Below are 17932 nucleotides of genomic sequence, written 5' to 3'. Positions count from 1 at the left end.
ACAGTGAACGTTTGTTGCGGATTTTTCTGGAAAAGGCTCCTTCCCCCACCATGAAAAGTACTCGTTGTTGAATTTACACACAGCATTTTATGTCCAGTTCTGTTACGTGAGTAGACAAAATAACTTTACTGTCGAGCGAGTTGAGTGGTTCCCTCCACCTTAATGAGGTATGTTTGTACCTCACACTTTTTGTTTATTCTGCGAATAGATAGGTTCACGAATCAAAAGTTTCATGTAATAATTACTTCATCACTTTCTGCAGTTTATATGACAGTGCGCTAAGAGCAAGTAACGCGTTATTTATTATTAAATGTTGAGGCAGAGACTGCCTTATATCTGGAATTCATTTTATTAAGCTATTAGTTATTTGCAGTGATTACGAGAGTCTGTGTATGAAATATGCTCCTGCAAAGCTTATGCAATATGAATTATCCCGATTCCCGTTGTCTCTCTTTAATGAACGGGGAATGAGGAAAGGAAAGAAATCTTCTCCCTATGATGCTTTTGCAGAAGGCAATCGTGCAGCTCGTGACCTACAAACCTACCAACGTAGTAGGTGGAGGCTTCCTTCTCCGCCGTGTTAAATGGAATGTGGACAGCAATATTTCCGCATTTTGCAGTCAGTATATGGCCTATGTGCTCAAACATTATGGTAGAAATTGTACTGCGGTATGATGGTTATAACGATGTCAACAGTAGAAAACGAGCAAAGCAGAAGAGAAGGGTCTTCACAAAAACTTCAGTTGACATCAATTCTAATGAAAGCACGACTGTCACTCTCCAACAGGAGCACTCTCTCGCAAACGAAAAGAACACAACCAGGCTTATAGGACTCCTTAGTAACAAAATGACAGCAAAGGAAATGGAAACAGTAGTTACTTCAAGCGATCCTGACGGTACGATAGTGAGATGTGCATTAGGCAAAGCTGCCCTGCACCAAACTGTCACGATAATTGGGGCAGATATCAAATTCATTGTTTTACTCATTGCTTTTTCACAGTCAGACACTAACATGTACATCATTAAGCCTGGTAAAGGCGAGGCTGAATCCAAACTGTTTTCAACAAATTAACTCCAGCAACTTCCTTCTGCTGAAACCATCCTCCTACTCCATGCCTTTGGCGGGTGTGACACAACCTCCGCCATTTACAACAAAAGCAAAGGAGGAATGGTTCAGCTGTTCAGTAAGATCCCGAGGCAAATGAAGACTACATCCGACACGAGCAGACGAGGTCGCACAGGCTGGTGAGAAGATGTTCCTAGAAACGTATCAAGTGAATGAATAACAGCAAGATTTAAATAAGCTCCGATATGAAGCATTGTTAAAGCCAAAACCGGACCCTGCCTCACTACCGCCAACCATAGGAGCTGCACACCAGCACTCTTTTAGAGTTATTTATAGGTAAATTAATTGTATTAACTGTCTTTTTATATAATTATTTTTACAATCCTATTTCTTGATATTACTGCTGTTTGGTTAGTTACTTACACATGCAACAGTGGCTCAACAACCCCCTACTGCTGACTGAATGGAGATGGAAGCGAAGGGAGGACGGATCGCTCCATCCACTGACTACCAAAGACCCAGTAGCTCCTGAAGCTACACTGAACAACATTTCTTTCCGATGTTCTACTGGGTGTGGGGGATGATGCGGATCCCGAAAAGCAGAAATCATACGTTCAATACATTACTGGCCATTAAAATTGCTACACTAACAAGAAATGCAGGGTACCGTCCGCCACACACCATCAGGTGGCTTGCGGAGTATGGATATAGATGTAGATGTAGATGATAAACGGGTATTCATTGGACAAACATATAATACTAAATCTGACATGTGATTACATTTTCACGCAATTTGGGTGCATAGATCCTGAGAAATCAGTACCCAGAACAAGCACCTCAGGCCGTAATAACGGCCTCGATACGCCTGGGCATTGAGTCAAAGAGACCTTGGATGGCGTGTACAGGTACAGCTACCCGCCCATGCAGCTTCAACACGATACCACAGTTCATCAAGATTAGTGACTGGCGTATTGTGACGAGCTAGTTGCTCGGCCACCATTGACCAGATGTTTTCAGTTGGTGAGAGATCTGGAGAATGCGCTGGCCAGAGCAGCAGTCGAACATTTCCTGTATCCAGAAAGGCCCGTACACAACATGCAACATGCGGTCGTGCATTATCCTGTTGAAATATAGGGTTTCGCAGGGATCGAATGAAGGGTAGAGCCACGGGTCGTAACACATCTGAAATGTAGCGTCTACTGTTCAAAGTGCCGTCAATGCGAACAAGAGGTGACCGAGACGTGTAACCAATGGCACCCCATACCATCTCGTCGGGTGATACGCCAGCATGGCGATGACGAATACACGCTTCCAATGTGCGTTCACCGCGATGTCACCAAACACGGATTCCACCATCACGATGCTGTAAACAGAACCTGGATTCATCCGAAAAAATGACGTTTTGCCATTCGCGCACCCAGGTTCTTCGTTGAGTACACCATCGCAGGCGCTCCTGTCTGTGATGCAGCGTCAAGGGTAACCGCAGCCATGGTCTCAGAGCTGACAGTCCATGCTGCTGCAAACGTCGTCGAACTGTTTGTGCAGATGGTTCTCGTCTTGCAAACGTCCCCATCTGTTGACACAGGGTTCGATAAGTGGCTGCACGATCCGTTACAGCCATGCGGATAAGATGCCTGTCATCTCGACTGCTAGTGATACGAGGCCGTTGGGATCCAGCACGGCGTTCCATATTACCCTCCTGAACCCACCGATTCCATATTCTGCTAACAGTCATTGGATCGCGACCAACGTGAGCAGCAATGTCGCGATACGATAAACCTCAATCGCAATAGGCTACAATCCTACCTTTATCAAAGTCGGGAACGTGATGGTACGCATTTCTCCTCCTTACACGAGGCATCACAACAACGTTTCACCAGGCAACGCCGGTCAACTGCCGTTTGTGTATGAGAAATCGGTTGGAAACTTTCCTCATGTCAGCACGTTGTAGGTGTCGCCACCGGTGCCAACCTTGTGTGAATGCTCTGAAAAGCTAATCATTTGCATATCACAGCATCTTCTTCCTGTCGGTTAAATTTCGCGTCTGTAGCACGTCATCTTCATGGTGTAGCAATTTTAATGGCCAATAGTGTAGTTTGCGGCACGTGCCACGGTACGGGTGTAAATGGTGCACCGTTGGTCGATCTGGAAGATGATGACGATTATGAAGATACGTTTGTTGATTGTTTAACTGTACAAATTGAAGATAAGATGTTGTCTTATAATAACCAATGTACATTTTCTGTTCTTTCCAAGTTCATTGGGTATTAAACATTAATTTTAAACCATTAAAACACTGTTTCTTTAAAATTATGGCTTTTACACCTCTTGTAACGTGGAAACTATTAGTCCCAGAGAAAAAATTAATACGAGCTTTCTTGTAGGAAATTTAACGTACTTTGATTTTTTACTGGAAACAGTTTCGGTAGAATCCATGGTTTTCGAGTTATTCAAGGAAAACGCGGGGAAGTGCCCTTTAAACGCCCAGCATCCCATCGCTCATCCCTGTAGGTCAGGATTTTTAGTATGTCGTTCATGACAGTTCGCCCTACCATCCTCCAAAATTTGCGACTGCGCAAATTTTTTCCCCTAATTTTCCTTCTTTGACTGGGCTAACAGGGAGCAAAGAGGTGTTCAAATCTAGATACGACATGTCTCAGAAACTTTTAGTCTGTGTGAAGGCCTCTGCTTTTATTTCATTCAGTTGTATATATGCAGTGTCTGCTCTTTCGGACATGTCCATAAGAACAGACACCATTTTGATCTGGCACTCATTGTGAATTAAGAGAGACAGGAATGACTGCAAGCGGGAATCGATTGAAATCAGTGGGGAAAGTTGAAAGTTTTTGGTGGACCAGGATTGGAACTCGGGTTTCCTGTTTTACAGGCAGTGGCGTCAGATCGAAGTTCTCAACTTCCTTCCTACCTATTTATTTAGCGTATGGCAATGCACATCTTTTTATACTTCTTACAAATGTTTAAACAAAGATATACATAAAAACGCAATAAAATATACTATATAAGAAGTATAAAACATACAGATAGAGGGCAATACAATTAAATACAAACATCAAGATATGTATAAAGTCTTTTGTGGCGTCTATTGCCATCAGGAAATCACTGAACTTGCCACGGTATGCTCTTCTGTTGCACTCTTGGACGATGTGGCGGATGGTCTGTCTGTTGGCTCCACAGGCACAGTTGGGAGTTGGTGTTTTTTCCCATTTGTAAAGAGTGTCTGCCCGTCTTCCGTGATTTGTGTGTATTCTGTTAAGGGATGGATGTGAAGTACCGCGTAAAATACGCGGTACTTCACATCCAGGCGGTCTCTCAGTGATGCAGGGGAGGGCTTGACTATGCTCAGGGCACACTTCTCACCATTGTTCCCTCCAGGTCTTTATTGCATTAAAGCTTATACTTTGCAAATGCTATGAGAAAATCGAGTTCCAAACTCGTACTTACCAGATACCTCTTCGCACATCTGAAATTTCTAGGAAGTAGCCTCCTAGAATCCCAGTCGCAGATTTTTCTTTAGATCAGCCAGTGGGCTACGTTCCCGCCTTGCAGACAGGGAAACTGTCTCTCCACGTGAAGCGGCACCCGGCTGTCGCACTCCCACTCCCGCAAGGGGAGCCACCGAAGCCAGCACACGAACACCACTCGACCAGCCTGGCAACCTCCATCCAGTTCTCTAGTAAAAGTGTTACTGTCGAAAGCAACAGCCCATTAAGGTGATCTTCGAGCGGAGAGTCGGACTTGTTAAAACAATTTATTCCCCAGTGGCCCGACACACGGCACTCGTTGTTAGCCAGAGCCCCAGACTGCGAGGCGCGTGGGCTGAGGTATGCGGGCGGCGTCTCGACGACACGGGCGTGTGACGGCCAGCGCCGCCCCAACTTCACGCTCCGACTGCTCTCAGGGGGCTGGTCGCCAGTGGCTCTTTCCCCCTCCTACAAGAATCCCTCAGATTCGTAACACGAGAAATTTGGGACACGCAACTAAACACACAGATAGGGAGACATTAAAACATTTGTTAGCAACTCGATCAACGTAGTCGCCCTTATAACCAACCCACTTTATCAGGATCAAATACTCTTCACACGGTAGAAACATCTTAAATTGCATCAGCAGCCGTGGTACTTAAGATGTGTCTGTCCACCACCTGACTCACGCGTTTCGAACCATTACTTGGCAAAATTTTGGCTTTGCTTCTTGCCTTCATTATGTGTGTTGTGCCATCAAACGTTTGAAAGTCATTTATTAGTGACTTGATAGACAATATCACAGCGCAACAGCAGAAAATGTGACACATGTTCTGCTGATTGTTCATCCAACACTATTCTGGAGCGTACTGGATATTTGAGAATCGTTAGTTTAGTTTTTTTACTGAATTTCTAACACACACACACGCGTGTATGTTTTCTGGTAATAATATGACACCTCGTTAAACTTCGCGTTTCCACTGTCTAGCATTCTCGTCCACGTATACAGGGTGAACATTAATAAAACGGAAAAACTGCAGGTACGGATTCCTGACTCTATGAACGTTTGTCTGCAAATGCGTCGTTGCCACAGTAGATGACGCTGAAGAATGAGAGTTCCTGTGACCAGCTGACGTGTCGTGCGTTCCAGCACAACCAGGTCTTCCAAATCTGGAGTACACGCAGCCTCCCGCCTCCCTGCACACTCGTCTGTCTGAAAGCACCCATGATCGTACAAACGCCTAAAAGGGCTTGAAATGTTGTGTGATGTGGTTGCTGTCTGTGAGGGTACTTGTTATGGTATTGCCATGCTGCCTCTCGACCGTTCCCACCTGCCTGGCATACACAGACACCACCTCGGCTTGTTCCCTATATGAATACCGGGCCATACCGCTGCCTACAGTACCCTGCTTCAGTCACACAGCCTGCAACACACCAGGAACGCGCGGCACGTGGTCAGAGGAACTGTCAGATTCGTCAGCGCCATCTACTGTGGCAACGACGCATTTCCAGACACATGTTCACAAGGTGTTTTTTCCTCCATTTCCAGTCAGGAATTCGTCATTGCAGCTTGCCGGTTTTATGATATTCAGCCTATATGTTGAACGCAGTAAGTGAAAGGTTGCCCCCCGCCCCCACCCCCTCCTGTCGCACTCCTCTGAGCCGGCCGGAGTGGCCGAGCGGTTCTAGGCGCTTCCAGCATTCATTTAAAATCTGTGAGAGCCTTCGTTGTAACTTCAATTTTCCGTATTCAAGGGGTACTACGGGTATTGCCTCAGGGCGTTCAGGTTTCCTGTTGTTTATCTGATACACTGCCTCCTGTTCGCATCTAATGTGAAGTCATGTCTTAATAAAACACCCTCTGAAGTAGCTTTTTCTGCCTCTTTGTCGTCTTCTTCAATCCACAGTTCCCGGTAGTGTTTCGTCCAACAAGTCTCTTTACCCAAGCATCTTTCTCCGGCTGGCCGGCCGGAGTGGCCGAGCGGTTCTAGGCGCTACAGTCTGGAACCGTACGACCGCTACGGACGCAGGTTCGAATCCTGCCTCGGGCATGAATGTGTGCGATGTCCTTAGGTTAGTTAGCTTTAAGTAGTTCTAAGTTCTAGGGGACTGATGACATGAGAAGTTAAGTCCCATAGTGCTCAGAGCCATTTTTCTCCGGCTTCTTCAGCTCTTCATGAGTTTATAGGTACCCTCTCGTCAACCGTGCGTCTCGTTTTCTACAGCTGATAGAAAAATGTGTCGCAAGCGTCATGATGAACATTGTTCCATTATTGCTGATTTTGCCAAGATGCGTTTTTCTATGTATGACGACCTCCCTCAAAGAAAGATGTATATCACAATTTTGGTAAAGTTGAGTTTTCACTTGACTGAAGTGGTACATCACGTGAGACACGCTACCATAGCAACAGGCGTCTTTCCTTCTGTTTGCAAGTTCTGCAACATGTAGTTGTAAAGATGGACATCGTGGAAGAAAGTTGTATATCAGTGAAAATGGCGGGCGTGGCTGATGTTTCTCTCCGGGGGATATTTGTGTCATTAAACCAAAGCGGAGAAAGGAAACTAAATCCATCACGTTGGAAGCAGAGTGTCAAGAAAATAGGAGGAACAGTGGATAAGTTTATATTTTACAGTTGCTGAGGCGAGCCTTTAAAAACCAAAATAAAAGCTAGACGTAAAGAAACGCTGTACATCCTTATAACGTAAAAACTGTACACTAGCACAAGTCGCTTGGTCTGCTCGTTGATTTGGGCAAAACAACAACTGGACAAAGATACTTTTGTACAACTACCTTGTTTTTACAGGATATTTTAAAGCAGTAGAGCATTATTTTATTGTTTCGGAAGAATGTAATATGGGAACCTTGTTTAACTACACCTTTCATTAAAAGATAATGAGCCAGTACGACTTTGTTGCTGTCGTTGTTCTTGAAGGAATTATGCAGCCTGATTCAGACCTGACAATTACTTGCTACACGGTCGAATATAAATGCAAATGATCGAACTGCAGTGTACCTGCTTCTTAGTCACAATGTCATTCAATCTTTGGTACGTCATTCTCTGCTAAAAACAAAAGAGAAAATCAACTTCAAGTTAACATTTGTACATCTGTTACGAGGTTTCCTATGTTGTATAAACAGCTTCTTCCTCTATCAGCAGAGAAAGTGGTGGATTTGTTGGATACGTGTAAACACCTTGATGTACAATTCGGGAAATTTTAGGCGAACTTACCTTCTCAGTGAACAGTTCATTTATCCTCTGTTTAATTTTATCTTTGTTAGTTTCTCTTATCCAATACAGAACTAGTTTTTCTTAGCTTGGACATTAATTAAAAAATATATTGTGTTGTTTCAGAATATCAGATAATATATTCCACAATACTTCCACAATTTTTGACACTCTAACAGGAAATTTAACATTTTTTCACACACAACGTTATTTCACTGCGTACTTTTACAGAATATGCAACGTCCTTACATGGGAAGCCCCACAAAAATTGTGATAATTTTCTAAATATTGTAAAATATGCTAAATACATATTAAGAGAAGTTTCCAAATATTGTAAAATATAGTGAACATATGTTGATGCTTATTTGCACTGAAGCACCAAAAAAACTGGAATAGGCATGCGTATTCAAATAAGAGATATGTGAGCAGGCAGAATACGACGCTGCGGTCGGCAACGCCTGTATAAGAGCACAAGTGTCTGGCGCAGTTGTTAGATCGGTTACTGCTGCTATAATGGCAGGTTATCAAGAGTTAAGGGAGTTTGAACGAGGTGTTGTAGTCGACTCACGAGCGATGGGACGCAACATCTCCGAGGTAGCGATGAAGTGGGGATTCTCCCGTACGACCATTTCACGAGCGTACCGTGATTATCACGACTCCTGTAAAACATCAAATCTCCGACATCGCTGCAGCCTGAAAAATATTCTGCAAGGACGGAACCAACGACGACTGAAGATAATCGTTCAACGTGACAGAAGTGCAACCCTTCCGTAAATTGTTGCAGGTTTCCATGATGGGCCACCAGCAAGAGTCAGCGTGTGAACCATTCAACAAAACATCACTGATATGGGCTTTCCCTCTGGTGTATCCTTGATGACTGCATGACACAAAGCTTCACGCCTCGCCTGGGCCAGTCAATACCGACATTGGACTCTTGATGACTAAATGATGCCTGGTCGGATGAGTCTAGTTTAAAATTGTATCGAGCAAATGGACGTGTACGGGTATGGAGACAACGTCATGAATCCATGGTCCCTGCTCGTCAGCAGGGGACTGATCAAGCTGGTAGAGTCTCTGTAATGGTGTGGGATGTGTGCAGTTGGAGTGATATGGGAACCCTGACACGTCTAGATGCTACTCTGATACGTATACAAGCATCAGATCATTGCATCCATTCATGTCCATTGTGCATTGCGACAGACTTGGGCAATTCTAGCTGTACAATGTGAGACCCCACACATCCAGAATTGCTCAAAGTGGCGTCTGGGATTAAACTCCTCCGCTGGCCACCAAACTCCCCAAACCAGAACATTATTGAGCATGTATGGGATGCCTTGCAACGTGCTGTTCAGAAGAGGTCCCCATCACCTCGTACTCTTACGGATTTATGGACAGCCACTGCAGGATTTATGGTGTTAATTCCCTCCAGCACTACTTCAGACATTCGTCGAGTCGTTGCCTCGTCGTGTTGCGGCACGTGTGCGTGCTCGCGCGGGACCATTGTGTGTTAGAACCCATAGGTCTTGTAAACTGCCTCATGATGATAATATCTGTGTCTTTATCCGTGGTAGAGGTGTTGATATGAAATGTAAAATAGTTGGCGATATGACTGTATATAATAGTATGTAATAAAGTGGTGGTACATACTCTGAACTGTAGACATAGAACTGTATCCTTTATTTTAATAAATAAAGGCTCTTCAGAGTATAATGCACACTGTATCATTTTATCACACATAATAAAATATCTCAATAAATAGTATCAAAGAATAACAACAGTTATTTTTACTTCCTGAAATATTATGAAATTGTGATGTACAATCTTCAAATATCTATCGAGTCTCTTTTGTATTATGACGTTGATTTACAAGGGAAGCATTTTGTTTTCCATTAACTGCATTCTCTACTTTAAATTCTATGTTCTGAGACCGGTATTTTCCTGAGCTTCTTCTTTTCCCCAACAGGGAAAAAATGCATGCCTTGACGTTTTCTCGTTCTGTGTTTACATTGTTGTTTGTGATATCATTCCGCAAATTTTGTGCTCGTCGTTTTTCGCACAAATGTTAAATCTGTACCTCGTAACATATGTACCGTAGATACTTTCTGTTTGGTATGCAATATCCAGCTTAAGCCACTTACTGTCTGATGATGGTTAAATCCATATAGCTACCATATGCAGGATGCTCTCTGCTGCGTGTCACTTGCTTTTCCAAATAGTGCCATCAGACATTCACTGCAGGATTAACATCGGCCGATTTAGTGAATCATTCGAGGTGAGATAGAGCGGCTGAGTGACCTCATGCCAGGGGGCTAGCCTACGCTTGTACGGCTGCGCTGGCGGCTTTTGTCAGATGGGAGCATCTGTAGTATACTCATCGTGAAGACACAGAGGAAAGGCAACATATGGTTGCCGAGAATGTTGGAATAAACATCGTGGTTTATGTTCGCGGTAATCTGGGTGCGGCCCCAGAACACCAGAGAACCACACTGTGGGTTAAGCGACTCGTTGAGCTGTCGATAAGCCATACGTCTTGCACCATTTGAAGAGAGCGAAATGACGGCTTTTTGGACCAGACCACAGTCAGCTACTGTCCAATTTGTTTGTTGTCTGGCACATTGAAAACGTGCAGTTTCATGTGCTGCTCTAATCAATGGCCTATTGAGAGACGGACGATTCCAAATATCTCTTATAAGCAGTTCCCTTCGCAATGTGTTCTCTGAAACTGGTTGAGATGGGCCTGCATTCACTGACAGCAGTAGTCGTTAAGAAGGTGCGACAGAGGCGTTTCTACATACACTGTTCTTACACCGTGTTACGTGAATGTGAGTGTGACATTATTTGTTGTAGATACTTTTGGACAGCTGACATTAATAGGTCAACGAATGTAACAGTTTGGTTCGCGGTGTGGTCACAAGTCCGACGAAAGATGATAGCTGCATTCTGCCACACCGTCAGACATCCACGTCGGTCCGATGCACTCATTCCATACAGCTAATGGGCACACAGACATCGCTTCACTGCCGTCACTTATGTCGGTTGTGCTAGCAGATCTACTGTGTTCCAAACCGACCTGTGCGCATTATTAATGGGATGATTAGCACCGCGCTTCTAACTGGCGCCAGCGCACAACCTAGCTTCCTGAACTTGCTGCTTCTTCCTGGAAGCTATCGTCGCCTTAATGGCATCCTGTCATCAGGAGCAGTTCGTGCCTCTTGGATCACGGAGTCTACTGAGTCTTGTCAACCTGTGTATAATATTTGTCTCTGGTATGGAGTGTTCCAGATCGATAGTTCATGTTTCGTAAAACAGAAATGTGTAATACGCTGTAGCTATAACTAAACTTTCGCTATTTGGACCAATGTAGACAGAAAACTATTTACCGAATGGGTAGCCAACACTATAGGAATGACGTTCAGGCTGTGCGCTGCAGGATTTGTATTGTTGGTAGTGTGATGACGTGCCGTTTGGAGGCGGCACTCGAACGGCGACTTAGGACTGAAGCGCAGGCACGGGTGCGCATCACAGCTACAGCCAGGCGACACGGGTCTGAGAGAGGTGAGCAGGCCTTCACTCGTAAAGCTGTTTTATCACAACAACAGCAATAGTGCATCTGAGCGTCGATGTATTGTTGCTGACAGCAGGTGAGCCAGACTGCAGAAGGGCATCTCCAGCTGCCGAGCCACAAGCCACCCACCAGGGCAGGACCTGACGACAGCAGCCACACAGTCCCCCACGTTAAGCGTAGCCTCCAACTTCTGGAAATGCTCGCCATTTATTTTTCATCTTACTTTATTGTACGAAAATTAATAGTAAAATTTGGAAACTGATACCCGTAGTAACACACTCCTCAAAAGAATTACGTGAACACATGTATCAACGTCCAGTATGCTATATATATTTTTTGATGCGGGCAGTTCCTGTGGTCTCCTTGCATAGCTTGAGATTTTCGCTTTCGATTTATGCAAAATCATTTGCCCTCTGCCGGCTCTGTTATGCACTACACTAACAGGAGACCCATCATCAGGTAGTGAGTAACAGCGTCACAGTGTTCTAGTAAGCTGCATAGGTGGCAGTTGTCATTTGTGGACATTTTGCTCAACCGAGCACATGCAACGTGACATCTTAATGCAGTGCGAGTTCAAGGACGATTTGTTTGATCCAAAAACTGTGCGCTTTCGGCTGTGGTGCTGCAGATGCCAGTGGCTTTCGCGCTACAGGTTGGCAGGTCACTACACATGGTGAGTCAGATAAGGTCATCAATTCATTACCATCCAATGTGGAGACCGATATCTGGTCACCGCTACATCGTGGCGTTCCACAGTACTACGAGAGCATTGCAAGACGAACTCAGAAGTGCCAACGGAAGCAGTGCGTCCAGTCAAACTTAAGCAAATGACTGTGTGAAAGGATCTTACAACCTAGACAACCTGTTTGAGTACCCCGCTCGACACGACAACATCTCGGAGCTCGTATTCAGTTCTCCCGTTCCCATGTCAGTTGGCAGCCTCATCAGTGGTGAAACATGTTATTCACAGACGAATACATATATCCTCTGACATGGGGTGATGTCCGTGTTCATGTGTGAAGATGCTGTGGTGAGCAGTACCTGTCAAATGTTGTAAAGGAAATCGAGAAATTAAGGCAAGGTTCCGTGCTATTATGGGGAGGAATCACTATTGATACCAGTACGGATCTTGTTATCCACAGTCGCCTTACGAGAAAGCAGTATATCACACGGATCCTTTCGGACCGCTTAGTGAATGGCGCATAATGTGGTGGCCCTCAACTCCTTCGCCAGCACAACAATTCCAGGGCCAATGTAGCGGGCGTCGCCAGAGAGGTCGTGCGAAGCCTGGACGTCGAGGTAGTGGAATGGCTAGCAGCGAGCCCTTCGAGAGTGTGACGGACACGGCTGACAGTCGTGTTCGAGCTCGTACTGTTCAGTCGCAGACTCACGAGCGTTCTGAAGTACTGGCATTGAGGAATGGCAACAGGTACCTCTGTAGACTATTACTGAGCATTCCACGTATGTGTCAGGCAGATTAAGGATCACAGAGGGCATAAACGTTATTGAACTCTCAAGTCCAATGTACATCAACCGGGGTGATGGAATGAACTATTGTCTCCACTTTGTTTTCGACTCCGGTGAGACCAGTTCTTGTTATGTAAATGAACGAGGATGCAACGATATTTTGTTGTGTACTTAATTTGCGAAAGATGACTATAATTTGGTTACATACCCAATCCTCAATGGGTTATGGCAGAGACGTAAATTCGTGTTCCCATAATTTTACCAAACAGTGTATAAATGTTTCCGATTGCGATTAAACTTCAGCTACTCACAGAGGTCTGTTGAGGTCTTTAGTTATCGTACGGCAGCAAAGCTCGGAAGATATGCTAATGCATTAAAGTGGAACCATTTTACACTGGAAAAAAAATTTGTTCCAGCCTTGGCCACCTGCTGCAAATTGGCGCCGTGCAACGACTCGTTGACGTCTCCAGTGTTTGTACCGAACAAATTGTGTAAGCAGCAGTTAATAATAAAATCGACATTATGCCTTTCTCCCTTATTTGATCCCTTCTGCCCCTAAACCACTAAATACAGAAAGATTTCTATTCACCTTTCAATCGCTCACAGTGCCAGATTTGCACGTGGTGGCCAAATTTTGAAGTAATTTTTTTCGAGGGTAAACCGGTTCCGCATTAATGTACTAGAAAATCTAGCAAGTTTCACTGTCGTACAGTAACTACAGCCCTAATTATAATCACCCCATATCTGCGCTTGTAAGCTGGCCTGTAGTACGAGAACAGACACGTCTCGTGTGGAATACTGGCCACGCGTAGCTTTACTGGTGTGCTGTGTTTGCAGCCAGGTGTACTGCGAGGGGGAGCTGCTGCACACCGTGCAGATGGCGCAGCTCTTCGACGACTCCAAGACGTTCGTCGACATGAAGCAGCGGCAGGCGCCCGAGCAGACGCTGGCCAACTTCGAGGCGTTCATGGCGGCGCAGGACGGCCAGCCGGGGCGCACGGCGCTCGCGCGCTTCGTCGCCGACAACTTCGAGGAGGGCGGCCAGCTGCTCAACTGGACGCTGCCCGACTGGCACGCCAACCCCGCGGTGAGTCCACTGGCGGCAGCGCGCGCCCGGGCTCAGCCTCCCCGTTTCCTCGCCCTGCAAATACCTGGTTTTCACAGTCGGTAAGATGTATACGCTGAAGCGCCAAAGAAACTGGTATAGGCATGCATATTCAAATACAGAGATATGTAAATACGCAGAATACGGCACTGCGGCCGGCAATCCCTACATAAGACAACAGGTGTCTGGTTCAGATGCTTCAGATGGCTCTGAGCACTATGGCACTTAACTACTGAGGTCATCAGTCCCCTAGAACTTAGAACTACTTAAACCTAACTAACCTAAGGACATCACACACATCCATGCCCGAGGCAGGATTCGAACCTGCGACCGTAGCGGTCACGCGGTTCCAAACTGACGCGCTTGGAACCGCACGGCCACACCGGCAGGCCAGGTGTCTGGCGCAGTTGTTAGATCAGTTTACTGCTGTTACACAGGCAGGTTATCAAGATTTAAGTGAGTTTGAACATCGTGTTTTAGTCGCGTACGAACGACGGGACACAGCATCTCAGAGGTAGTGATGAAGTGGGAATTTTCCCAGTCGACCATTTCACCAGTGTACCATGAATATCATGAATCCGATAAAACATCATATCTCCGACATCGCTGCGTCCTGAGAAAGTTCCTGCAAGAACGGGACCAACGACGACTGAAGAAAATCGTTCAACGTGACGGAAGTGTAACCCTTTTGCAAATTGCTGCAGATTTCAATCCTGGGCCGTCAGCAAGTGCCAACTTGCGAACCATTGAACAAAACATCATCCAAATGAGCTTTCGGAGCTGAAGGCCACTCGTGTACCCTTGACGACTGCACGACACAAAGCTTTACGCCTAGCCTGGGCCCGTCATCACCGAGATTGGACTTTTGATGACATGTTGCCTGGTCGGACGAGTCTCGTTTCAAATTGTATCGAGCAGATGGACGTGTACGGGTATGGAGTCATCAGGAATCCATGGTCCCCGCGTGTCAGCAGGAGACTGTTCAAGCTGGTGGAGGCTCTGTAATGGTGCGGAGCGTGTGAAGTTGGAGTGCTATCAGACACTGGATTGGTCTAGATACTGCTCTGATATGTATACAAGCATCCTGTCCGATCACCTGCATCCATTCATGTCCACTGCCCATTCCGACGGACTTCGGAAATTCCAGCACAACAATGCGACACCCCACACGTCCTGAATTGCTACAGAGTAGCTCCAGGAACAATCCCCTGAGTTTAAACACTTCCGCTGGCCACCAAACTTCCCAGACATGAACATTACTGAGCATATCTGGGATGCCTTGCAACGTGCTCTTCAGAAGAGATCTCCACCCCTCGTACTCTTGTGGATTTATGGACAGCGCTGCAGCGTTCATGGTATCAGTTCCTTCCAGCACTACTTCAGACATTAGACGAGTCCATGCCACGTCGCACTGCGGCACTTCCGCGTGCTCGCGGGGAACGCACTCGATATTAGGCAGTCCTACACGACGTTAGTCAGGTGTACCAGTTTCTTTGTCTCTTCAGTGTATAACTGCATGCGATTTCGTGATCTTAGTTATTGTTTTCTTGAAAGAGTCCCCTGCGTACAGCTTACCTTCCGTATACGCGGAAATTCATCTTTTTACACTAATGCGAGTTACTGTAGCAGTCATATTAACAGCCTGCCATTCCTAGTCTGAGCACTAGTTTGTGTTCAAATACTGGGCTTCATTGCAGTCGTATATTTCTGGTGTCTAATCGGTATTGTCAATGGTTTCGCCTACGTTCGCCTAGCAGCGATTATAAAAAAATCTCCGGGATGTTTCTAATTTCGATCCCGTTTGCATTTCCTGTTTTCGTCCCAGGGACGTAACTTTGAATTGTTACTAAAAATTCCTTTTTGTTTCTATTTTCATATATTTAGCTTTTTCCTGTAGAAAAATGGGAGTGGAGAGAAATGGATTCGTTGTGCAAAATGCCTGGTTTGTTATCCCCCTGGTTTATTATCTTCATCTACCCGGACATACTAATTCACATGCGACATAGCTTGAAAAACTTGTTCATTCGTGCCCTCCAAGTGATATTGTTTGGCATTGTTATAATCGAAAAATGCATTTAAATTTATTATATTTTTGGGAAGCTTTATGGCAGACGAAATTGAGAACACTTCCTTTTGTACTTCTATTTTTGCAGCGCTAACGTTCGTGTTAAATACTGCCTTAGTATGTTATAATAATTTAACTGTAAGTTTTCTGCAAGTACTGAATAAATTCAAGAATTTGTATATCAATTTGCAATCTTTTCCATAACTTCTGAGGGCTTATACATGTTCTGACCTTCTAAGGTGACCAAATTTGGGCCCCCTTCTATACCGTAGTATCCTTTCACTTGTCACCACCTCGGTCCTCCTAATTGGAGTCATGTTCTTCTTCAAATCTGAGGGTATATCGCCTGACTCCTGTATCTTGTATGCCAGTGGGAATGGTTTTGTCATGGCTGGCTCTCTGGTGTATCTCAATGAATGTAAGGGATTTACGGACTATACCGTCCGTACTTGGAGAAACATAGGTCCTAGACATATTAAAAACTGAAACACACAGCATTAATGCCCACAGTAATATTTATTTTCTGTTCTGTTGTTAACTGGCTTTCCGCTTCACACAATTTAGGACTGAACACACACAGTCCATACAACATCAGTGAGAGTTTCAAATTGCGCAAAGGTATGTTACTTCCAAAGGTAGGTCACCATTTTATAGCTACTTATCTATACAACAAAGACAAATTCCAGTGCTTCAGTTTCACATGGGTACAAAACCTAAAAATCATGTAATGATGTACCCAATGTTTTTGACAGTGGAGATGAGTATAAACCCTTAACAAACGCAGTGAATGACATAAAACCATGAAATTTCCCAAATTATACAGATATCCAACGATACACAAATTGTCAGTTAGAAGCTTTCTTTGATGTTGTGTGGACTGTCTGTTCATTCTTAACTTGTCTGATAAACTTTCACTTCACAAACAAGCATACAATAAAAATTATTATTGAAAAGTAATACTGTGTACTTCGGTTTTTAAATTATGAACCATTGTCAGTCGCTTCCAGGTGCCGTATCTCGACTTGGACCTTTAGAGCGAAATTGTTCTACCAGTATTATATTTCCATCTCATATTCAGCTATTCCTTCTTCACTTTGTCTAACATTCTCTTCAAGTTAGCTTCCTCTTTAGTCCTTCTAAATATTCCTTCTACCATTCTGGCGTCCATTCTTTACTTCTTACTGCCTTGCCATCTGAGCTCTTATTATTCCTAGATATGCTGCTCTCTTGTCCATACGCATCTGTACTTTCTGTGTAGGTGCTATCCATCTTTCCCATAGTCATGCGCGCTTCTACAGCTTTCCATTTCTCCAGTAGATATTCCTGCTTTCCCATTCTGCATTTCTGTCGGCCAGCCCATGGTTCTGATCTCTCTTGTTCAATCTCTACGTTTTTCATTACTACATTGCGTTCATTAATTGTATCTTTTACTCTATTGTTCCACTAACTGATGTTTCTCCTTTACCCTAGCTTTTGTTCTGCCACATATTTGTATTGTGTTATTGACTACTGACATTCTAAACAGGCTCCATTCTTCGTCCACACTACCTGTCTCTGTTCATGGCAACTTTTGTCCTACTAACTTTTAGAAAATTATCTTATTTTCTTCTTCTGCCAAAGAAAATACTCGGATATGTTCGGCTTAGCAGGCCAAAAGAAGAGAATAAGATGTTATTGCTTTCAATGTTGACCTGGTGATATTCTGAACTAACTGTAACTTTAATTTTCATTGAAAACATTAATACATTTACAAATTTTCTAATTTACATAATATCAAACTCAGTCAAACTCCATACTAGAACTTTAAATGAAGTTCTTCCCATGTTAAAATGTTAAAACACAGAGGTGAAAAACAAAGATTTACGTGAGTTGACATGAATAAATTCTTGAAAGTATTTTTATACTAATAACAATAATTTGAATTTATAGAAATTCATTTTATAAAAAGAGTAATT

General features: G+C 44.3%; 1 protein-coding gene across 1 annotated transcript in view; it reads left to right on the top strand.

The window, feature by feature from the left end:
• The window catches only part of LOC126484278 (trehalase-like), a 325129-nt gene that overhangs the window by 78358 nt on the left and 228839 nt on the right, over positions 1-17932 (top strand). Inside the window, exon 4 of the mRNA XM_050107704.1 lies at positions 13645-13894. Within this exon, the coding sequence (XP_049963661.1) occupies positions 13645-13894 (250 nt within the window). The remainder of the gene's footprint in view (positions 1-13644; positions 13895-17932) is intronic.

This window comes from Schistocerca serialis, chromosome 6, assembly GCF_023864345.2.
Source record: "Schistocerca serialis cubense isolate TAMUIC-IGC-003099 chromosome 6, iqSchSeri2.2, whole genome shotgun sequence".
Taxonomy (NCBI): Eukaryota; Metazoa; Arthropoda; class Insecta; order Orthoptera; family Acrididae; genus Schistocerca; species Schistocerca serialis.
This window is presented reverse-complemented; position numbering and strand designations above follow the sequence as displayed.